The sequence below is a fragment of the Capra hircus genome, chromosome 28, assembly GCF_001704415.2.
Source record: "Capra hircus breed San Clemente chromosome 28, ASM170441v1, whole genome shotgun sequence".
In the NCBI taxonomy this organism is placed as follows: domain Eukaryota; kingdom Metazoa; phylum Chordata; class Mammalia; order Artiodactyla; family Bovidae; genus Capra; species Capra hircus.
The window spans coordinates 16,874,746-16,900,075 of NC_030835.1; the positions used below are offsets into that span (position 1 = coordinate 16,874,746).

Genomic DNA, 25,330 nt, shown 5'->3' on the forward strand with positions numbered 1-25,330 from the left:
ACAAAGATCATGGTGTCTGGTCCCATCACTCCATGCCAAACAGATGGGGAAACAATGGAAACAGTGACAGACTTTATTTTCTTGGGCTCCAAAATCACTGCAGCCATGAAATTAAATTAAAAGACACTTGTTTCTTGCAAGAAAAGCTATGACAAACCTAGACGGTATATTAAAAAGCAGAGACATTACTTTGCTGACAAAGGTTCATATAGTCAAAACTATGGTTTTTTCAGTTGTCATGTATGGATGTGAGAGCAGGAAAATACAAAAGGCTGAGTGCCAAAGAATTGATGCCTTCAAACTGTGGTGCTGGAGAAGACTCTTCAGAGTCCCTTGGATTGCAAGGAGATCAAACAGTCAATCCTAAAAGAAATCAACCCTGAATAATCATTGGAAAGACAGATGCTGAAGCTCCAATACTTTGACCACCTCATGTGAAGAGCCGACCTATTGGAAAAGACGCTGATGTTGGGAAAGATTGAAGGCAGGAGGAGAAGGGGACAATAAGAGTATGAGACAGCCGGATGACATCACCAACTCAATGGACCTAAGTTTGAGCCAGGGAAGCCTGGCATGCCGCAGTCCATGGGGTCACAAAAAGTTGGACATCACTGAGTAACTGAACAACAGCAAGACTAAGTGAAGTGGAGGAGTGAATTCCACTTCAGGGGGGGAAAAAGGCAGCAATTGAGATCAAGAGAAAAAGGTAGTATTTAGTTCATAAAAAGTCATACACTTTTAAAATTCTAATAAACCAGTGTGCTCAACTGGTCTATAAATTTTAACATTTATACATAAAAAAGTCCCGATAAACCTATCTTAATCTTCAAATAAAGTATACAAATTACATTTTATCATTAATTATCACAGATATTCAAACTCACAATAATGTTATTATGGATTAACACACTAACAAACATATACTTTATCATAAATACTGTTGAATTCCTCATAAAGAACTGAAATAAACAATAATATCAAGTTTCAAGTACCAGTGACAGGGCCAAACTGATTTGTTTATATGTATTTCAGATATTCTCCTTTCAACCAAAATGAAATGCTACTTTTTCAGTCTCAACAGCAAATATAACCATTATCCCCACCTACAGAAAACACTGCCTAGAAAGAGCAGTAATATATCACTGCAGTTTGGCATCAGACAGGTATAGAGACACTGCAGTATATTTTGGAAATCATCTCAGGACAACCAAAAAAAAAAAAATTTAAAAATTCCTTCCATACAAAGGATGTTCCCAGATGGGAAATACACACGCTCAATTTATATCTTTAGAAGAAGTACATATAAATTCATTCAACAACTTTTGAGTGCTTATGTGTTAGGCTTTGGGTGCTAAGGATTCTGTCATGAAGAAATTGCTTCTGCTATAAAGAGATAGGAAGGGAAGGCAAGTAACATTGATACACAAACATATTATATGTTGGAAGTACTAGGAAAAAATAAAGCAGAGAAATGAAGAAAGAGTGTGGTGAGAAAATGTTGGGGAAAGACTACAAATTTATATAGTGAAATCACAGGAGATATTTGAGCAGTCTTGAGAGAGGTAAGAAATAAGCAAACCTGCACGTATTCAGAAGAGCATTCTAACTATGCATGCAAGCTCAGTCATGTACAACTCTCTGTGACCCCAGTAATCAAACCCCCATCTCCTGAGTCTTCTGCATTGCAGGCAGATTCCTTACCTCTGAGCTACCAGAGAAGCTCAACTCTAACTATACAAAGCTATGAATGCAAAGATACTGTGAGGTGAGTGCATGTCACCCACCAGGGAACAGCAAGGACAGTACCACAAGAATAGAGTGGCCAAGGGGGAAAGTAGCAATAATTGGGTGCCAGTCAGAGAGCTAAATGTTCAGCAGTGGTAAGACAGAACTGGCTGGAACCATAACAGACTATTTATTATACTTTCTAGAACTTTGAATCCCACGGCAGGAATAATAATAGCACAAAAACAGGCATATGCTACAAATCAGAAGCTTTTCCTTTTCCAGAGATCTATTTTATCAGCACATTGCTGCTTGGAGGCCACTTAACATATTTTTCTCTGCGTGAGAGCTGAAGCTGTTGGAATGGTTGTCTTCTTGCCTGACCTCATCACGTCCATTGCCTGAGTTCTCACCATAAAAAAAAAATGCAAAAGTAAGGCGGCTACTTTGGAGGCTGTTGTTATATTCTAGGTGAGGTAGGTTGGTGGTCTAAAACAAAGTGCCAGTGGTGAGAAAAGGAGAAAAAGTTAAGTGTCTATCAACAAATGAATGGATAAAGAAAATACGGCATATACATACAGTGGAATATTGGTGGTGTTTAGGCACTAAGTCGTGTCTGACTCTTTTGTGACCCCATGGACTGTAGCCCACCAGGCCCCCCTGTCCATCCAGTTTCCCAGGCAAGAATAACTGCAGTGGGTTGCCATTTTCTTCTCCAAGAGATCTCCCCAACCCAGGGACCAAACTCACATCTCCTGCATTGCAGGCAGATTCTTTAAAGATGAGCCACCAGGGAAGCCCACAATGGAGTACTATTCAGCCACAAAAATTTTAACAAATCAAACGTTGCCATTTTTAACAACATGGATAGACCTAGAGGCTATTATGCTTAGTGAAATGAGTCAGTTCAGTTCAATCACTCAGTTGTGTCTGACTCTTTGCCACCCCATGGACTGCAGCATGCCAGACTTCCTTGTTTATCACCAACTCCTAGAGCTTGCTCAAACTCATGTCCATTGAGTTGGTAATGCCATCCAACCATCTCATCCTCTATTGTCCCCTTCTCCTCCTGCCTTCAATCTTTCCCAGTATCAGTGTCTTTTCAAATGAGTCAGTTCTTTGCATCAGGTGACCAAAGTATTGGAGTTTCAGTTCAGCATCACTCCTTCCAATGAATATTCAGGACCGGTTACCTGAAGGATTGACTGGTTTGATCTCCTTGCAGTCCAAGGGACTCTCAAGAATCTTCCCCAACACCACAGTTCAAAAGCAGAAATCAGTCAGATAAAAGAAGTGAAATGAGTCAGACATAAACAAACACTGTCTGTTTTCACTTTTATATGGAATCCAAAAAATAAAACAAATGAACAATTATAGCAAAACAGAAATGAACTAACAAATACAGAGAACAAACTTGTGGTTACCCATGAAGAGTGCCTTGGGGAAGGGGCAGAATAGGGGTAAGGGGTTAAGATGTACAAATTACTAAGAATAAATAAGATATAAGGATGTATAATGTACAGGACAGGGAATATAGCCCATATTTTAAAATAACTTGAAATGGAGTTTAATATAGAAAAATATTGAATCACTACGTTGTACACCTGAAACTAATATCATAAGTCAACCATACTTCAACTAAAAACAGAAGTCAAACTCTTGATATAAAGAGCTATTCTGATGTGAAATCAGTACATGATAACAGTTATCAAGCTTCTTGCTTACAAATCAATGATACGTAGTTCTAAGCTAAATATATCATTCCTGGTTCTGAATTAAGAAGCACAAAGAACCAAGAGTCTTATATGCATATATCTTCAGCTATTAACAGTTCTACTATCATTTCAAATGATCAACACATACACTTATTTTTACATACATATAAGGTACTGCAGGGGATATAAAAAATCCTATAATCTAAGCCCTCAACCTCAAGGAGGTTAAAATTCTAAAGACTAAACTAAATCAACCATGTATTAAAAACTACAGACTCAAGGCAATAAAAGTATAAAATATATGGTCAGGCAAGTAACTATTCTATAAACTGCCAGGAGGAAGGGAGAGGAAAAAAAAATCACTGAACAGATGGAACTTGAGCTAGGCCTTAAAGGATAAATACAATGAGACTGTGAGAGAGGGATGAAAGGAACAAGCAAGGGCCTTCCAGGCTGAGGATCTGCAAAGTGAAAGAGCTAGGATGAAGGTGAGAGTGTACTTGGTGGTTAGGGATGGGTCTATTCAAGGCATGCAGGAGACAAAAAGCTACAATTATAACTTGTACTAGCTAGGGCACATTATTTAGAACCCTCCAGCCTCTATTTCCTCAACAGTGGTAATAACAGCATGTACTTTACAGGAATAAATCACATAAAACCATGCATGTATGGTGCTTCACACACCTGGAAGTTAATAAGCAATCAATGGCTATCAAAACAACATTATCATTAATGGTGGAAAGATGGACTGGAATTCAATTTTAGAAGGTCCTGAATATCAGACAGTGGCCACAGGACTGGAAAAGGTCAGTTTTCATTCCAATCCCAAAGAAAGGCAATGCCAAAGAATGCTCAAACTACCGCACAATTGTACTCATCTCACATGCTAGCAAAGTAATGCTTAAAATTCTCCCAAGCCAAGCTTCAGTAGTACATGAACCATGAACTTCCAGATGTCCAAGCTGCTTTTAGAAAAGGCAGAGGAACCAAAGATCAAATTGCCAACATCCTTCGGATTATTGAAAGAGCAAGAGAGTTCCAGAAAAACATCTATTTCTGCATTATTGACTATGGCAAAGCCTTTGGCTGTGTGGATCACAACAAACTGTGGAAAATTCTGAGAAATGGGAATACCAGACGACCTGACCTGCCTCCTGAGAAATCTGTAGGCAGGTCAGGAAGCAACAGTTAGAACTGGACATGGAATAACAGTCTGGTTCCAAATAAGGAAAGGAGTACGTCAAGGATGTATATTGTCACCCTGCTTATTTAACTTACATGCAGAGTACATCATGCGAAATGCTGGGCTGGATGAAGAACAAGCTGGAATCAAGATTTTTGGGAGAAACATCAATAACATCAGATATGCAAATGACACCACCCTTATGGCAGAAAGTGAAGAGGAACTAAAAAGCCTCTTGATGAAAGTGACAGAGGAGAGTGAAAGTTGACTTAAAGCTCAACATTCAGAAAACTAAGATCATAGCATCTGGTGCCTTCACTTCATGGCAAATAGATGGGGAAACAGTGAAAACAGTGACAGATTTTATTTTGGGGGGCTCCAAAATCACTGCAGATGGTAACTGCAGCCATGAAATTAAAAGATCTTACTCCTTGGAAGAAAAGTTATGACCAACCTAGATGGCATATTAAAAAGCAGCGACATTAATTTGCCAACAAAGGTCTGTCTAGTCAAAGCTATGGTTTTCCCTGTGGGCATGTATGGATGTGAGAGTTGGACTGTGAAGAAAGCTGAGCACCGAAGAATTGATGGCTTTTGAACTGTGGTGTTGAGAGAAGACTCTTGAGAGTCCTTTGGACTGCAAGGAGATCCAACCAGTCAATCCTAAAGGAAATCAGGCCCAAATATTCATTGGAAGCACTAATGCTGAAGCTGAAACTCCAACATTTCAGCCACCTGATGTGAAGAGCTGACTCATTAGAAAACACCCTGATGCTGGGAAAGATTGAAGGCGGGAGGAGAAGGGGGGACGACAGAGGATAAGATGGTTGGATGGCATCACCGACTCAATGGACATGAATTTGAGTAAACTCCGGGAGTTGGTAATGGACAGGAGGGCTGTCGTGCTGTAGTCCATGGGGTCACAAAGAGTCAGACATGACTGAGCCGAACTGAACTGAATATAAGACTAAGGTATTTATATTAAATCCTAAAGGTGGTGGCATGTAAAAGGTTTTTGAGAGGACATGCTTTGGTCAGATTTTTTAAAGATAAATCTGGCAAGAAGATACAGGAATGGACTGATTGCAGAGGAAACACTGAAAAGTTGAGATGCTATTTAGACAAATGTCCAGACACATGCTAAAAGTTCTAATATAAGGATGGTGATAAAGGGAACATAAAGTATAAGATAAGTGAAATGAGAAAGGTAGGCTCCAACTAGGATTTAGTTACTAGATAAAAGGATGGGATACAGGTATACCTCATAGATTATTACAGGTTTGGTTCTAGACCACCACAATAAAGCAAATATTGCAATAAAGTGAGTCACGTGAATTTTCTGGTTCCCTAGTGCATCTGAAAGTTCTGTCTGTTTACTGTAGTGTTAAGTGTGCAGTAGCATTATGTCTGAAAAAAGAGTACACACCTGTGAAAATGCTTTCTTACTAAAAACGCTAACCATCTTCTTAGCCTTCAGCCAGTCATAGTAGTAACATCAAAGATCACTGATCGCACATCACCATAACAAATAATGAAAAAGTTTGAAATATTGCTAGAACTGCCAAAATGCGACACAGAGACATGAAGTGAGCAAATGCTGTCAGAAAAACAGTGCTGACAGCCTTGCTCAACACAGGGTTGCCATGAACCTTCAATTTGTAAAAAATGCAGTACCTGTGAAACACAATAAAGAATCAAAGGTATCAATTTAAAAAAAAAAGTGAAGTCACAAAAAGGGGTGCCATTTGGGAAAAAAAACTCTACATTCTGGTTACGTTTGAAAGCTCACTCACTGATTTAATGACAATCAGAGGGAAGGTGAAAATCCAGCATGTATAAATACACCAGTATCTCCACGTGGCAACTACTTGGCTTGTAAGTCTTTTCCATAATAAAGAATGGATGAAGTATTTTCTGAGGCATTCCCCAAACCTGGTTACAATAAAGAGCAGTCATTAACACCTACTTTAGTCATCTCATTCAGCTCCAGTAACACAATGGCACTTTGATAATTCTATAATTCAGACACCATATATTCTAAGATATGAGGTTAATTTGTTCAGCTTTTTTATCCACATAACCTTCAAATGTTGACAATGAATTTTCTGTGTTTTTCAGAGCTGCTAATACTTTTGTATACTTTTTTCTTTGAAGAATAACATAAATAGAAATATATAAGCTTGGTGAATTTTCACAAAGTAAACACATCCATGTAACCAGTACTCAAAAGAAGAAACAGAACATTACTAGCACCTCAGGAAACTCCTTCATACCCCAATCCAAACACTTTCCCCATCCCCAATAAGGATAATCAATCTCCTGACACACAGATAGTTTTATCTGTTTTTGAGATATATGTAAGTGAATACTGTTTAGTGCCTGGCTTCTTTTGCTAGATACTACCATATTTGTGAAATTCACATATTATTATAAATAGCTATTCTCTCTACACTGTGATCAGTGTTTAACATTCACTGTGTGATCATGCCAGAAAACTATCTGCCCATTCTACTGTTGATAGGCATTAGGAAAATTCCAGTTTGAACTATTACAAGTAGTCCTGTTATGAACGTCTTTGTTCATGTCTTCTGGTGACTACATGCACAGTTCTGTTGTATATAAATCTAGGAGTGGAACTGATGAGTCACAGACCATGTATGTGTTTAACTTCAGTAAATAACATACACTTTTAAGGAAGAAACAGTTTAAGGTCTTTTTGAGGAAATTTGAATGATTAATGATTCATCAGAAGGTGCTGACTTAAAAAACTACTTTTAGGAGGGTAAACATATTGAAGTAGGATGGCTGATCTGCACTGCTTCCAAAGAAAGCAATTTATTTTAGAATATTTTCACCAGCAATTTTGCATATGACAATAACAGAAGTAACCAAGTCTGTCTTGTCCTTTCTGGAATTGATGATACTAAAAATTTAGGAACAAACTGAAGAGCCATTGCTATTAAAAGTAACTACTTTCTTGACAAGTATAAATGTTACAAGTCAGAACTCTGCAGTAGTTAAGTCTGTACTCATTTAATCATACTCCTGGAAACTGAAAGACTTCAAAACCAGTTTAATACTCAGGTGGTCATATAAATGCCTTCTACATCAGTGAACATGCTAATAAAATTCATTTAATTCTAGAACAGGAAAAGAATATTATGCAAAGACTATGGGAATCTGAATAAAGCACAGATCAGTTAATAATAATGTATCGATATTGGTTCATTACTATATATATATATGTTCATTAATTATAACAAATGTACCATACTAATGTAAGATGTTAATAACAGGGAAAATGGGGAAGGGGTATCTATGAGAATTCTATATATAATCTTAGTCATTTTCCTGTAAATCCAAAACTGTTTTAAAATAAAATTTATCTTTAAAACTCCATTTAAAACTCTTAACATAATCTGCAGATTGTAGTACACCTGCTGAAGTCTTCTCAGGATACAATCCAAATGCACTTTGAGCTGTTAGACACTCATACACACATACATACACATACAATCCTGCTATCTGTGAGCTTAGACACACAAATACATGAAGGAAGCTTTCTATCTGTGCCAGTTTTGGTTTTGCTCCCAGCTATAAAATTATTATCAAGGCTTAGACTTTTTTTCATTCCAACTAACCTAACCTTTTTTGAGTATACACTATACGCACTTAGTGATTCATTAAGAAGCAATTCCCCAGGTACCTTCAAATGATAAAACCATCCAAACTCCAGCTAAGGTCATTTCTCTAATAAATCATATCTTTGTGGTTTAAATCATTGAGTTTTTGCTTTTACTTCACAGAAAACAAAGGAAAAAAGATTGTACCTTACAGCTAGTCGGGAAAACAAGTAGCTCTAATGTGGTGTAAGACCTGGTAGAAGGAACCCTGAGCAAGGAGGCAGGAGACCCAGCTTCCAGCTTCAATTTTATCACTTTTCAGCTAACCAAATGAACGCAACTGTGGTCACACCATGTCTATCTCTAAGTGCAACCTGAAGTTTGGTTCTTTTGTAGGAGAAATCAGCAAACTTTTTCTCAAAGAGCCGATTATTTTAGGCTTTATAGGTCATATGGGTTCTGTCACAACTCAACTCTGTTATTAATACAAAAGCAGTCATAGACAACATGTAAATGACAAATGTGCCTGTGTTCCAATAAAACTTTATTTATAAAAAACAAGCAATGGTCTTGGTTATAGTTTGCCAGTTCCTATTCTATAATATCAGGGGCAAGAAAATCAACTGACAAGTTCGATTTTATAAAACTACTCCACTGAAATAAACTGTGTTTTGTTTGCAGGGAGAAAATGCTTATGAATCAGGATCTTCACATACCTGAGAATGCTCAAGTTTCCCCTGCGTGAACACGTCACATCACCAATACCTAAGACAGAGCAGGAAAACACTCTCCCTTACATGGTTGTTATGACATAACAGGGGGTGTGTTAATTTATATAGGCAAAATTTACAAGGTGACCTGCAAAAGTAAAATACCAAGTTTTAGCAACTTTAGCAATAAATACAGAAACCCAAATCTCATTAACACTAATAATCACTTCTTCCTTATAGTAAGCTAAATTAATTCAGAAAACTGCCAAGGTCACTGGCTTTGCTGGGAGAGCTGTTTTGTTTCCACATAACTCAGCTGGTTTGGGAGAAGGCAATGGCACCCCACTCCAGTACTCCTGCCTGGAAAATCCCATGGACAGAGGAGCCTGGTAGGCTGCAGTCCATGGGGTCGCTGAGGGTCGGACACGACTGAGCGACTTCACTTTCACTTTTCACTTTCATGCACTGGAGAAGGAAATGGCACCCCACTCCAGTGTTCTTGCCGGAGAATCCCAGGGACGGGGGAGCCTGGTGGGCTACCGTCTACGGGGTCACACAGAGTCAGACACGACTGAAGTGACTTAGCAGCAGCAGCAACACAGCTGGTTTAGAACAACAGACCCTTGGTCATCCATAACCTATTAAATTTCCAGGAGGCCAGAGTAGCTAACTGTTTGAACTAATTTAGAAGTTTGATTCATTCTGGCATGGGACAGGGATTGTTCATCAATATATATGGTCTAATCAAGCCAAGATCGTATCTACCATCCTTACAGGGTCTATCCTAGTAAAAATGTTCCTTTCTGTGTTAGTCACCTTGCTAAATTCAGCTTCATGTTAGCTACCAGATATTTAACAGCAGGCTGGAGCAAAGAGCCGGCCCACAAGGATCAAGCAAGTGCCTTTTTAAAAACTAATCTTAAGGAGTTCCTCTCCATGGCTTTGCAAAATAAGCAAAAACCATGCCAAATAGTAAAAAAGGCACTTACTTGACTCCCACAGACCAGCTCCACACTCTAGCAGCTGTCACTGGCATGGTACATGGAGAGTGAGGTGGAAACGATTATCTTGCCAACCACTGTAGGAATGGTAGCGAAAGACCTAAAAGAATAGAGAAATGTAAAGTCAATGTCAAAGGTAGAGGCCCTCCTGAGCCTGCTGACCTGGGTACCTCAGCTTTTAATGCCGAAAAAGAAAAGGAAGTCTGAAAAGTTCAAGTCATTCTTAGATGCTGGTTATTACAAGCAACCCTTTAGGACAAGAGAGCACTTTTAAAAGAAAATGAGTTATAACCTAGAATAAATGCGGACTGGTTATGAGAAACTCTGAAACACACTTTTTTTTTTTCCAGACAAAGTATTGAATCATACAGAAATAAAATTGAATCATAGAGAAATAATAAAAAAATAAAAACAGAATCATAAGAGAAATAAAAATAGTGAGAATCTGAAGCAACAACTCTTAAATTAATACTTTTAGAAATAGTATTAAGGGGAAATGTTTTTCACATACCCCTACCATTCCAGCATTTGAAAAACAGATAGAACCCTGATAAACTATACAGAAATAAGAAATATTTGTAAAAACTTGGGAGTTTCCCAGAAATAGAGGTGTCAGCCTATCGAAGTTCACTCAGGAACTTTCGCCAGTTTCAGAAACAAGTTTATAAAACTTAAGAAATTTTGGGACAGTTAAAAAAAAAAAAATCAACTCATCTGCATACCCATACAACTCTCTGGTTTAGAAAGTATGTTTTAAAATGCTTGACTCTTGGCCATTTAATTAGAGGTCATCCAAAAACGAGAAGAGTAATTTTTATTTTTATTTATTTTAAATATAACCTTATCTTATTTTTTGGCCATGCTGTGTGGCATCCTAGTTCCCCGATCAGGGGTCAAACCCACACCCTTTGTGATGGACATGCATAGTCTTAACCACTGAGCCACCATGGAAGTTCCAGGAACAATTTTTAAAAGCCTGTTTACATACCTATCTCCTCTCTCCATCCTACACTATTTATGGGTGAAATAATTTGTGGGAAAAAAAAAACAAACAGTGTGATGTGCAAGAAAAACAGCAACAGTGAAAAAACAACAATCATTCTCAATTCGCAGTACCCTCTTCTCCCATCTAACCATTCCTACCAAAACAAAACTAGCAAAAAATAAAAAAACCTCTTTTACTTGCAGGCCCATTCAGCACGCTTTTCCTCAGAACCACAATCCAAAGAAACAGGCAGTTGAGTTTACTCATTCTTGAGGCATCAGAATCCACCCAATAAAAACAAGCAAATAATTTAAGCTTTCAATCTAAATAAATTATAGCCAAAAGACTAATCTTGCACTAGCCCTTAATTCTAATATGTTTAAATTGGGTCACTTTTTTAATGGACAGTCTGGTGATTCAAACTACCCAGGCCTCAATTAATTAAATTAGAATGGAATATTCACCGTTAATAGCAACTCTGGCCAGACTACATCTTGGGTGTGTAACTAATGTTCTCTTCGTAATTTTGGCTTGTGTTCGCTTTGCCTCAGCTGCAGCCCCTGGACAGCACCCCATCTGTTGGTGTTTCCCTCGCTGCGTCAGCATTTCTGGTCAATGCGCTCTAGCACACTGTTTGGAGGGGCAGCCCGAATGAAGCTCTGTGCTGCGTATTCTGCAAAACTGTTCAGCCCACCATATGAACGATATTGCAAAGGAAAGACAACATGAGACTGGGAATACAAAATATTTCTCAGATACCGGTTTTTTAAATTAACGACTACAAAGAAAGAATATACACTGACATACATACATAACACGGATATATGCATACATAATTTATTATTAATACAAATATTTATTTCACACCAACTACCTGCCTCAGCAAGAAGTACCTCCCCTCAGTCCCACACTCTGTTTTTCCTTTACTGCATCAAAACCATGACACAATCCAAGAATAGTTTTTTGGTTTATTTTTTACCACATAACGGACATATCTTTTTACAAAACAAAGGAGATGGCTTTAAAATACAAATTACTCCAAACACACAGAAAAGAAATAATGACTAAATACCAACAAGTTTCTATCCACAGCTTGCCTGCACTTGAAAAATCTAGAATTTTAAGAGAATTAACCAAGCTTTTGCTGCATCTCAGTCCCTTATGAGTTCACTGTAATACAGCAGATGCTGTTCTGCATTTTGTATAAGATATGTTCATCTGTGTAATGAAACATTACTCGTCTCTGCCTTCTCTTGGGAAGTATAAAGGGCTTTCCCAGAAAAATGATAAATGAGGACATTCCACACCAAAAAAAGAATTGGCCTTTTTGAAAGACAAAACAACATTCCTAATCTAACTTTTAAAATGACATATTTCTCTCTCCTATTCCCCTAAAATATTCAGCTAAAAAGGTTTTCAGTCAACAGGAAAATGGATAAATATGTGCAATAGAGAATGAAACATCACCCAGCTAAAAATGAATGAGTCAGAACCAAAGGTATCAACTGCGTAATTTAAGAATTAAGCAAAAAAGAACAAATTACATAAGGATATATACAGTGTAATATCTTCTAAATAAGACTTAAAACATGTTTACAATGTTATATGAGATATATGGCATAAACATATACAAGGGAAACATCAAATTGGAGAGTGTTTGGCAAAGAGGAGAGGAAATAGGCCTGAGGAAGGAAACCTGGAGTAACAATTCTAATTGTATTACTTCTTAAGCTAAAAGAAATACATTATTCTACTCGTTTTTATAGACATTACATACTTCATAATTTTAAAAAAAGGCTTTTCCCTTTATATGTTTGACAAACAACAAAATTCCTTATGAAGGATATCCACCTCCCCACCCCCAGCACCAAAAAACAACCACCCTCAGGTGTCGGTATGGTCTTTCCAAGAGGGCTTCTTTGAGAGCCTGATCCTCAGTAGTTATCTTTTTTCTTTTACTAGTGCTGCTACTTTCTGATGCTGGCTGTGATGTAACCTTCCAGATCCATATCTCAGAGCCTCAGCCTGTCTCTACTTTTAATCTTAACAAGAGTATTCCTTTTAGGCAAGAAATCTATTACACATAGTTCCCTTTCATTTCCCCCCTTTTACTGCTAAAAGCTCTAGTAATCATTAAAAAGAGAGCCATTATGTATCTAAAGCTCACTCGACTTTGTGGCAGTTGGCCAAGCTATGAACTCTATTTCCTTCTGAATTAACTACTAACACAGGATGAGATATTAAAATTAAAGAAAGTACTGACTAGAGTTCAAGTCTCCATTTAATAAATGAACGTTCCAAAATTTTGTTACATGGTATATACTACAATTCTGTTCTACCATCTCAATTATGCTTGGATAACATTTTGTTTTGATGCTTAAGTCAGAGCTAGAAATGGAAAAAATAAATTTCATATTTTGGGGGGTTAAAATGAGAACAAAATAAGAAAACAAAACCCAATTACTAACATGCATATAGATGAGACATTCAGACAGAGTACACCCTTGGGATCCCCTCAAAAACAAAAACAACGACAAAATCACTACTACCTCTTTGTGATCAGAAAACTCGTTTTTCCCTGTCTACTCAGCAGCTTCTATCCATAGCATTCAGAGATCAGGGAAAGAGAGGTAGTAAGAAAGAGAAAGTGACAGGGACAGACGTAAGAGGGTATTCTTCTGCTTAAGAAAGAAATGTAATTCCATCAAAACCAAACCAAAAACTCTCCATTTTCTCACTTGCTTTTTACTACTTCTTCCACTTCATTCCATCTTTAAATACTTCTTTAAAGTATTCTGACAGCTCTAATCTGTTTTAAAGTGAAAAATAGGTTTTTATCACACTTGGCCACTTGCCACAGCCCTGCTTCATGGCAGCTAACAGAATTCTGGCAGTACACGATACAGGATACAGTGGGGGTAGATGGAAATACAGAAGATTTGTTCCAAAATAAACACCTCCAAAAACCTGTCATCCTTGGAAATATGTATCAGTAGGGAATCTAGAGTTGGCAGCACCTCGTTCAAATAGTTCCTTTCTCTTTTCAGCAGTGCCCAGCCCTTCACTCTTCTCTATTGTCCTTCACTTGCTCCAAATACCTGTCAGGTAGATGTCACTGTGTCAATTCCTTAAATTATCTATAGTATAACAACCCTACAGTCTTTTTCCATTACTGTTTTTACTTAACATTGTACATAGCCATGCTTGTTTCAGCACAACCTGTGAAGTCTTTTAAGATTATTAGCTGCTGGGAATTCCCTGGTGGTGCAGTGGCTAAGACTGCCGGCTCCCAAATGGAGGGGGGCCTGGGTTTGATCCCTGGTCAGGGAACTAGATCCCACATGCCACAGCTACGATCCTCCATGCCACAACTAAGACCCAGTGCAGCCAAATAAATAAATACACATAAATATTAAAAAATTGTTCATCTTAAAAAAAAAAAAGATTATTAGCTGCTGTCTGAAGCAAAGTCATTCCTTCTTGATAGCTCTATGATTTCCATCACTGTAGAATCAAGGCACAGAGAACAAGATGATATACCAGGTTGAAGGAGTCAGACAACAGTCCCTAGGACTTTTTAACTCACTGACTCATTTGTCCAACACTGACTGAATGTCTACATTCACGACACTGCAGCAGACTCAGTTCACAGGGTTTGGAAGACCAGACTACTATGGACAACTAACCACTTGTTAAGATTTTCACACTGGAGATTCCTGTAGTATAAAATCAAAGAAATACTTTCTGTTCCAGGCTGGCAGGTCACAACTCAGAATTAATGATTAGCACAGTCCTGTCTCACAACACACCATCATTAACTGCTTTTTTCCTCCTCCCCTCTCTCCAACTCTGAATTTCCCACCATATCTTTACCTCTTTTCCAACTCCCTCAGCAGTCTGAATTGAAAAAAGAAGAAAAAAGAAAGATGGGAATAAAGGCTTAATGAACTAAGAGGAACATAGGGTAAACTGTTCATCAAGATGTCAGAAGTAATTATGCAAACTGTCCTGAAAAGGAATTGGAAGGCTCTTTTTTGTCACTTCAAGCCCTCTGCTCTTGTGAGAATAAGTAAACATATAACCATCAGTTAATGATTTTATACAAGCTACCCAATGAAATAACATAAAAATTACTTGTCGTGTTACATAAAAATGATAAATTAGAATTAAAGAACTCCTTTAGGTTCACTTGACCAAGCATCCTTATTGAACTGACAAAAATAATAGGACCAAAAAGTTATGTCACTTACTCAAAGTCAAACAGCAAGTTAACGGCAGAGAAAGGAGCAGAACTCAGACTCCTAACTCTATTATACCACATGGCACATAATTCTCTTCAATTACTTACTTATTTTGGTGACTGGGAAACACACACACACACATATACATACACACTCTTAGCACTTCCATCTTTTCATTTGTTTAACCATCTCAGAGAACTATCAATAATAAATTCTCTGATGGTACAACTATTATTTGCTCCCATAAGATTTCAAAAGGTTCATCAACTACACTGCAAATACAATTTTTTCTGGTAGAGCAGATACACTAATGCCTCTAAAAAATTGTCATAATTGTAAAGTAAATACTTACCTTTGTATTATAATAAAACCTAGAAGACCAAAGAATACGCGCTCTCCAGTAAGAAAGCCAGTAAGGTCCTAGTCAATTAAAATGTTAGAGAATCATTTCAAAAAACTTATTCTCAACCCTATATAAAGGCTCAGAGCCAAAGAATTGACGCTTTCAAACTGTGGAAAGCTTCTTTGGAGAAGAATCTTCAAAGTCCCTTGGACAGCAAGAAGATCAAACGAATCAATCCTAAAGGAAATCAACTCTGAATATTTATTGGAAGGACTGATGTTGAAGCTCCAATATTTTGGCCATCTAATGTGAAGAGCTGACTCATTTGAAAAGACCCTGATGCTGGGAAAGATAGAAGGCAGAAGGAAAAGGGACGACAGAGGATGAGATGGTTGGATGGCATCACCGACTCAGCGGACATGGGTTTGAGCAAACTCCGGGAGATGGACAGGGAAGCCTGGCGTGCTGCAGTTCATGGGGTCACAAAGAGTCGGACACGACTTAGCAACTGAACAACAACAACAACATATATGTGTGTGTGTATATATATCACTACACTCGCAACACTGAGGGATAATACATATACATTCCTACTGCTTCTGCCACTCCAATTTCTCATATTATGAATTTCTATACAAGAAAGAAGACTACATTCATAATATGAGAAAGAAGACTGCTAAAATTTCATAAGAAAAGATTTCATGCTTAGGAATAGCTAGTTTTGTTTGCTTATTTGTTTTTAAAAGATAAGATCCTCATACTTAAAATCTGTACTCAGTGCTTAAAATTTCCTACAGGAAATCAAATATTACAGAAATGGAAAGTTAAAGGGAACAAAGCCCAATAAAATTACTCAAAAGTATTCATCTAGTTAATGAACATGTTAAGAGTTTCTGCTTTTATAGAGTATAATACACAGAACATATTCTTTCAACAAAGATTTGCTGAATGCTTATCATGCTGTGTGAACTTTTTCATACTGCTATGTAAATCTTCCAGATTCTGATATTATGTGGTACAGGTGGGGAGGCAGGAATAGAGATAACATGGATATCTGATTTTATATATAAATTCTAAAATCATTTAAAAATAATAAAACCAGTTTTTTTAATACAAAAGCAGAGGTGTAGAAAAAACAACAAAGAAACATACTCCACATGACAATAAAAAGAAACTCACAGAAAAGGTCAAAAAATAAAATTTATCTACCTGGGTAATACAGTGAGAAAGGCCTTGAATTGAACTGCGTTTCTACCTAGTACTTACTAGCCGAGTAACAGTCCACAGCCAACTGTCAAGTCCTATCAGCTCTACTTCGTAAAACTCCCTTCTCTCTGTTCTTTTTTTCTCTATCCTCAATGCTACTGTCCTAGTTCAGACACCTTTTGCCTGGTCAATTAAGATGTTCTACTGGTGTCTGTCTTTCCAGCCCCAGCCTCTCCAATGAAGTCCTCACACTGATGCCAGTGTGACCTACCTAAAAGCAGAACCTAACCATGATTCAACGTCTTGAAATTCTTCCCTTGCTCACCTATTCGACAAGTAGCATTTCTGCAAACTGTAGCTTAAACTGCAAAATCAATTTAAATAGGTCCCAACCGGAATTTCCTTAAGAAAACAGAATAGAAACTGTACTTGTCTCATACATAGCAAAAATATTGTTGCATGAGACCTTTCCCAGTTTTATGCACACATGCATATACTCAATCAAAATACAAAAGGTATTTCTAATGTGGGTTGAGTTTTTTAAAAAAACGCTGACTTAACATAATAAAATTTCAGCTCCTTCACAGGTTCTTTCACAATCTGATCCTTTATCATAGCAAGTGGTTAAGAGATAGGCTCTGGAGCCAGACTACGTGGGTTTACACACTAAGTATGCCCCTCACTAGCTGTGTTATCCTGGGCAAGTCATTTACTAGCTGTGTGTCACTGACTAACTGTGATTCTGGGCGAATCACTCAATCAGCCTGATGCAACTCAGTTTCACTATCTGTAAAACAAGGATAATAACAGTACCTACTCATAGGGTGTCACAGAATTAAGTGAGACTGTATAGAGCTTGGGACATGGTGCACTTGATAAATATTATTATTGGTATCACTACTGTCCAACTTAATCTCCAGCTATTCTTACCCAAACTCCAATTATAACAAATTACTGGCTATTTCTCAAGTACACTGTACCCCCTCATACTGTCATGTTAGATACTACTGCTGCCTTAAATATGAATCAACCTTTTCAGTCCCCCACACATTATATTTCCTCATATTTTAGCTCAAGCAAGGTTTCCCCTCTTAAAGCCTTTCCCAACATCCTTTGGTAGTTCTCAGTGTTTCCACTGAGTTTCTACAGGGGAAAAAAGAAAGAGCACAGCCAGTTGCAGTCTCCTGGCCAGGCTGTGAACCCTTAGAACCACAACAGAAACATGTCTCTACCAGCAGTGTCTCACAGAGAGTAGGAGTTCCACAGTATTCTCTAAATGACTCTAGGTCTTTATTTTCTCTTTTGTACAATGGGGATAGTATTTTGCCTGAAGGGTTGTTATGGAGTACACTACACAATGTTGTAAAAGTGTTTGATATGGAAGCAATGCTCAGCTATTGCCAGGTTTACTGGGTGGGACTTTTTAGAATCTCAAACTAAATTTCAAAGATCTCGGGGGGCAGGGGCAGGGGGGAGTGGAGGGGAAGCAATACCTTAGACCCTTATCAGCTAACATCTGGTGGGGAGAGTGAAAAAAAAGATTTAAGAAATGTAGCCAATGGGAGGGATGATTAAGATCTCTTAGAAGAAACTGCAGTAGATGCTTGAGAAACAAACACAACTGAAGGAGCAGACCCTGAAAAGGAAGACCCACATTGACAACCAGCATGCTTTAATTTTAGCCAGACTCAGGCTTATATCTCAGCTCCAAAACATTTGTTCATCTTTGCATCCCTATCATTAAAACAGTTTATGAAACGAAAAGAAGACATGAATCTATTTCACCCTCAATTTCCTTATCTATAAAACTAGCACAATAAAATGCTTTCTTCTGTATCTACCCCTCTATCTTTAGAGGCCAGGTAGTTCAGCTAACCTATTTGCTCTCCTGTTATTTTATAAACTATCAGTTGCATTAATACTCTTAAACATCCTGTGACATCATTTACTATAGGTAAGAAGTACAAAGTGGGTCAGTCTTAGAAGGTAAAAAAGAAATTTAAAAAATCTTGCAACCTGTAAGATAGTTAAGCTCAGGACTGAACATTTGAGACTACCCTCTAGATAGCATCATACACCTAACAGGCTCTGCTCAGCAGTTTTCTGGTGATTATTACAAGTGCTCTCACCAAAATAAAGTGGACAATAATAAGAAAAAATATGTAAAAACTGAAAACTTTAGTAACAAAGCATAAAAGGTAAATATTTCACCCTTCTGGATTAATAAGTATTATCAACATCATTAAAGGACTTGTTGAAAGACTCTTATTTTTAACAGATGTCAAAATGCAATGTCATATTGACCAATTATTCCCGAACTGAATTAGAAAAAGTTCAGTTTTAGTATGCTAGTAGAGCCAGTTGGTGATGTAATTTACCAAGTTATGCTTTTACCAATAAAAAAAAAATTCGAGCCTGTACATGGTTTATGGGTCAAGAATTCACTAAGCTTATTAAAATTACTGTGCTTGAAGTCAACTTTGATTTTTACACAGGCTGTCTCACTGCAAGCATTTAACGAAGTGCATGAAATAAATGGATTATTTCCCATTTGTGTTCAGCTGCAGAGGACAGGTTTTTTTAACCAGATGTCATCATGCTTAATCTAAATCAGGGAGTAACCAAGATTCAGTTTGACTTTAGGGTCTTGCTGGAAGAATTTGACCCCAATTCACTTTTAAAAACCAGTCTCAACTTAATCATTTTTAGAATGAAACAGAGAATTATATAATTTCAAGGGGAAAAAACTGAATGGGAAAATCAGCAGATGTGTGAGCCATTATCAGCTCTGTAGTAACTTGTTAGGTACCAAGGAAATAAAAGTTCCTTTCCTTTACCTACAGTCTTGTCAAGCTCTAAATTCTAGGACTCCTTTAAGTACATGTCTTCCACAGTAACATCTTCCTGTAATATGTTGTTCCTGTACTGTATCAATCAGTCAAATAAAAATTAGAGGATTCTTCTATACTGAGTGGTTATCTTGAGATCTTAAAAGGTAATCAAATCCTTAATTACAGGAAAACAAATTGTAATTTTTTAAGAAAACCCAGAAAGCACAAAGCCAGAATATATAAAGAAATAAAAACCTACATCTCAGTAGTTATTGAGAAAATGGTATCAACGAAGCGCTACTATGGAAGACCATGACCACTCCTTGATTTCACTTTCAAACAGGAGGAAGCCCCAAAACCAAACGGATTCACATTCAAGTTGTTGTTTTTATCATACGCCATTCTTGATGCTGCATTTCTATTTAGATTCCCTCTTGGAGCAGAGTTCCATAAAGCATAAAATAGAACCCCTTGGGACTTAGAAAGTTCAAATAATCACAGTTTGTTGACTAAATCCAAATTTACTCATCCAACCATCTTTGGGGCTCAAAATAAGCAAGATTTTAAAATAAAGTTTCCTTAATAAGTCTGCTCTAAGCATATTTATCCAGAACCCTCAAAATCTTAATATCTTAGTCGACTAAAACAACAATAAATCTAGACCCTGATTCAAACATATATTCCTAATAATCTGGTTATTTCATTTACTTTGGATAGAAAGATTTTACCCCCCCCCGCCCCACCAACTCTCCTTTACTAGTCCACCATAAAGAAGTGTAATATACAACCAAGGACAGCATTGGCAATAGCAAACTTAAAGCAATTACCCAAATTAACTAAATATGGTTACCTAAGCAACAAGTCATTAAACAAGTCAAGGTTGGGGGAGGGGGCGTGGCAGAGCACACCTTTTCACTGGCAAGCAGACAAAAGAGGGTGTATTCAACTAACCCTTGTCTGAGTGTTATCCATGTATGCAGCACTGCTCTGGAGTCCATGAGGGACAAAAAGGTAACAAGATATACAATCTTTGCCCAGTAAGATAAGACATCCACAAATGAAACATTTAGAGAACAAGCCTGAGTCAACCTGTATCCTGAAAATACTAAATCCTATCAGCATTCAGAGAAGACAGAACAGAACAATGGGAAGGGGTTAAAAGCTAGGAAACACACAAGATTCAGACTAGGATTGCTCCTTGAATCCACCTCTATTTAAAAGCATTTTTATCCCACGGACAGGTATGCTGCTGCTGCTGCTGCTAAATTGCTTCAGTCGTGTCCGACTCTGTGCGACCCCAGAGACGGCAGCCCACCAGGCTCCCGCGTCCATGGGATTCTCCAGGCAAGAACACTGGAGTAGGTTGCCATTTCCTTTTCCAATTCATGAAAGTGAAAAGTGAAAGTGAAGTCGCTCAGTCGTATCTGACTCTTAGCTACCCCATGGACTACAGCCCACCAGGCTCCTCCATCCATGGGATTTTCCAGGCAAGAGTACTGGAGTGGGGTGCCACTGCCTTCTCCATGGACATGTATACACTCCTACATCTAAAATAGATAACCAACAGGGACCTACTATATAGCACATAGAACTCTGCTTAATGTTATGTGACAGGTTGGATAAGGAGGGGAGTTTGGGGGAGAAGGGATGCATGTACATGTATGGCTGAGTCTCTTCACCATTCACCTAAAACTATCACAACATTGTTTGTTAATCAATTATACCTCAATACAAAATAAAAACTTCAAAAAAAATGTTTTTAAAGAATTTTTATACCAGATGTCATTAACCACAAACGGAACAAGTCACTTCCCTCGGTTCCCATCAGGTCTATTTTCTCTTCTGTAAAGTGAGGAAGTTAGGTTCAAAGAGGAGTCACAGGTCCCAGTCTCTCACCTAAAATGGACCTTAGAAGATAGACGAGTGATTAAGATTAAAATTCCACTACAAAAACTGCATAAACATTTAGTATGAATATACGAGACGCTGGTTTAAGTACAGTGGAGTATTTGTGCTGAGTGGATCTGGCAAGGTAAGATTCAGCCAGTTCATGAGGAACCCAATTAAAGAACTGGGACTTGTCTCTGTGTCAGGCAATGTAACCTCTCTTAAAACTTCTAGGTTAAAAGAAAACAAAATAAAAAGCTTTCTCAGGTTAAACTGAAAAGATATCACTGCCAAAGACCTACAATGTGTAAAGTAGAAAGGGACAGCCATGATCCGTAACAGTATTAATGACAGACGTAAGAGATTTAGTAATTCAGCATAGCCGTTGACCACTAGGAAATGCCAGCATTCAGGCTATCATAATCAGAGATGAGACAGACTGGGCAAAGAAATTACACAACTCACAATGAAAGGCAGTTCCCTTCAAAGAATCATCCTTGACAACAGCCACCTTCACTAACTGCACAGAAAGACATGCAACAAATATTTAACATCGGTCTTCATTACAGCCACAGGCCGGAAAGCAGTAACAGGCTCTTCACACAGAAAAGGAAAAAATTACACTAGATGGTGCTACAACCACTGAATAAGCCCCTGCAGCTTTTCTCCTATTTACTCAGTTGAACAATGTTCTAATGGGTGAGGGGCTGCGGGGGGAGGAGGCCAAGTTCTGTTTCATAACTTCACAACCACTTTTACCTATATTTTAGCTGAACTGTATTGCTCTGGGCTTGTTCTTCAAATTTGGAAAAGATTCAACAACATGCCTCTCAAGCCAAAAATTAACCAGTACTATAACTGGTTATTTATACTGATTAATTAAATTGACTCTAATTTACCATACTTACTACGGCAGAACAAGAGTGGCACAAGCAGGACTTGTGATCTTGTCCAATGCAGAGTGCCATCTGCTGCACACACACAGGATGTCACCTATACAAGATTCAACCTTAGTGTCTTCTCAGGGACCTTTTTAAGAGCGAGTTGTTTGCTCTATATTGCCTAATACATGTGCCTCAAAACAAGAGAGGAGAATTCTCATTCATGCGGTTTTGAAATACCAGTACTTTCATAACAAGCAATAGTAAGTTTTAAAAGGAAGGAGAAAGATATGAAGGAGCAACTGCACTTTATAATCAAAAGAATACAATAAGAGGGACAGAAATATCTGGAGTGGATCAGAATAAGAGGGACAGAAATATCTGGAGTGGATCAGAGTCCTAAAACTGTTGCATATTCCCCATACAATCTTGGCCAAGTCTCTCTCCTTTCTGGATCTCAATTTCAGGCATAAAATGTCAAGAATTAAATAGGTCTCTAAGAGATATTTTTCAAATTTTGAGCCTTGTAAGGAATCAAAAAATAACAGATGGAGACAGCGGTACACATGATAGCTTTGGAGAAATCATAGAAAAAGAAAAAAAAATAACTTTACATATTTTAAATAATCAGGCACAACTTTTTTCAAAATCTTACGATTCTAACTTCATTTTCAAGTCACCATTCTTACAACACTTCTGCCCTTCAGAAATAACACTTCATTTAGTTGCGCTTTCAGCTCAAATTTGGCACATCACTTTTACCCACCCCAGAATAGCATAGAAAAACACTTTCATGAAGTACCTGCACAAGGAAGGCACTCACAGCCTGACAGACTCACACAGTGTAAAATACACAAGGCACAAATTTCAAAACGCTAAATGAACACCACACCCAAATAGTCTTAAAAACAACGGCAAAGTCGAATATATTATCAAAATACAGAGATAAAGACAACTTGGTAAGTCTTTAAATGGTTTTAGGGGGAGGGGAATGCAATCAGATTTTTGGGTGGCCTTATGTTTTTAAAAGAAGAAAACATATAACTGGAGGCTATGAAACATGCAAATCTAAATTGAACTGTGGAAAGCTCGGCTCTCACCCAAAAGCTTCAGCAAAGCAATATGTCAGTACGCCAAAATGAAGTACAATTTTCTCACAAGAAGGAGGATAGGGTCCATATCTGTGACTAATAATAACAATACCATCTTGCATTTAAAGAGCATTAGCTCTTTTCACTGCTCTTTCAGACACCTAATTTTATGCTGTCAACAGTCAGGGTATCCTCTAAAAACCACCAGTTCAGTTTCCTCTCAAGAGCCATGTGATCAGAACAAGAAGACAGGTGGGTGTATTTGTTGAGGGCTGAAGGTACTAGTTTCTGCTATCAGGCTGTCTGCAGTGATTCTCATTACCACACTACACAACTTAGCCCTAGGAAATAAAACCTACACTCTTTCTTTTGGAGTTGGCCAGAGATCAAAAGTATGGATCTAGAAAGTCCAAAGAAAGATAACCTGCTGACTTGTTAGATCAAGAATTCCAAGTCAACTTGATCTCTTGCAACTTAAGAAATATACACACACCTCAAAGCTGTTCTAATAGAAACTCCTGTGCGTTGCCAGCCAATGAAAGCCAGCAATAACGGGTTAATACAACCACCAAAACCCTGCCGCTAGGAACAACTTGTCATATTCGCTTCCCCTCTGCCTGCTGCCCACCCTTCCTTCTTCAGGCACGCACAAGCTTACAAACCAGCCCTCCAAAAGGGCCACCGAGGACCTTTAAGGACCTGAGAGGATGGAGCTTGCCTCCTGAAGCAATGCAGCATCCATCGCAAGGGTGCTGTGCCCCATGCCCACAAGCAGGAAGTCACAGAAAGGGATAAAGTTTGATTTTCCGCCTTGCCGGTTCACACAGGGCCGAGAAGAGAAAGAGGGAGCAGCCCCGCTGGGGTTCAGGATTGCCCTCCGGGGGACAGTTCCCAGCAGCATGGCACTGCCACTCCTGACACAGACACAAGGCAGCCGCGGCAACTCAGGACACCCCAACCCGCCCGGAGGAGGAGGGAAAGGGGACAACTTGAACAGTGCTCAGTTAGGGAGCAATGGAGCAGAGCTGTTAAGGAAAAAGGAGGGAGGGACCGAGATGGGGGCGGGTCGGGGAGAGGTTCAAGTCCCTTCCCTTCCCCGCCCTGGTGTCCCCGGTCCTGCGGGGACATCCCAGCCGTCGCCCCTCCTCCTCCTCCTCCTCCCGGCTTCCTCCGCCCTTCCTTTTTTCTTGGTTGCCGCCGCAGGCGCCTGAAGGGCACGGCGGCTCCTTGGTGCCCGGCAACCTCGGGAGCGGCTGCGAGTTGAGGTAACTCCCCGGCTGCCCCGGCGGCCTGCCTGCCGGCGGCTCCCACACGCCAGCACCGCCCCGCCCTCCCCGGAGCCGCCGGGCGCGCTCGCTCACCGTCCGGTGGTGCTGCTGCTGCCGGTGGCGGCTGACGCCCAGAGCGGGGAAGCAGCCCGCAGTCAGCGCTCCGCAGCCGCCGGCGCCCCCGCCGCCGCCGCCCCGGGAGGAGAGGAGCAGCAGGAGCGATCTACCTGCGGCGGCCGCCATCTCTCAACTGGAAACGGCGCCGACCCAGGCAGCGCAGCGGACGGCCGGGGCGGAGCTAAGGCCCGCCACTCACCGGCGCCGGCCCAACTGCCGCCCTGGACTGAGTTGATGAGGCGGGGCTTCGTGCAAGGTCCAATCGACAGGCGGGAGAACCACACTAGAGACTGCCTGTCACTTCCAGAGTTACCTATTGTGGGGCATAGTCAATTACGGGCAAATTCTAGGGAACCGGTAATTGGCACCCTAACCCCTCAGGATAGCAGCAGTAGAGATAGCGTATTCGATTCGGCTAATCTTCATCAAGGATACAGCTATAATAAGTGTAACTGGGGAAATGGATATTTGTGCAAAGCTCTGTAGTTCGTGTTTTAAGTTGGCAAAATAGACTCCAAATTAG

General features: G+C 39.1%; 1 protein-coding gene across 1 annotated transcript in view; it reads right to left on the reverse strand.

The window, feature by feature from the left end:
- MCU (mitochondrial calcium uniporter) overlaps window positions 1-24,960 on the reverse strand; it is a 188,617-nt gene extending 163,657 nt beyond the window's left edge. Inside the window, exon 1 of the mRNA XM_018042485.1 lies at window positions 24,784-24,960. Coding sequence (XP_017897974.1) covers window positions 24,784-24,933 — 150 coding nt within the window. The 5' untranslated portion in view covers window positions 24,934-24,960. The remainder of the gene's footprint in view (window positions 1-24,783) is intronic.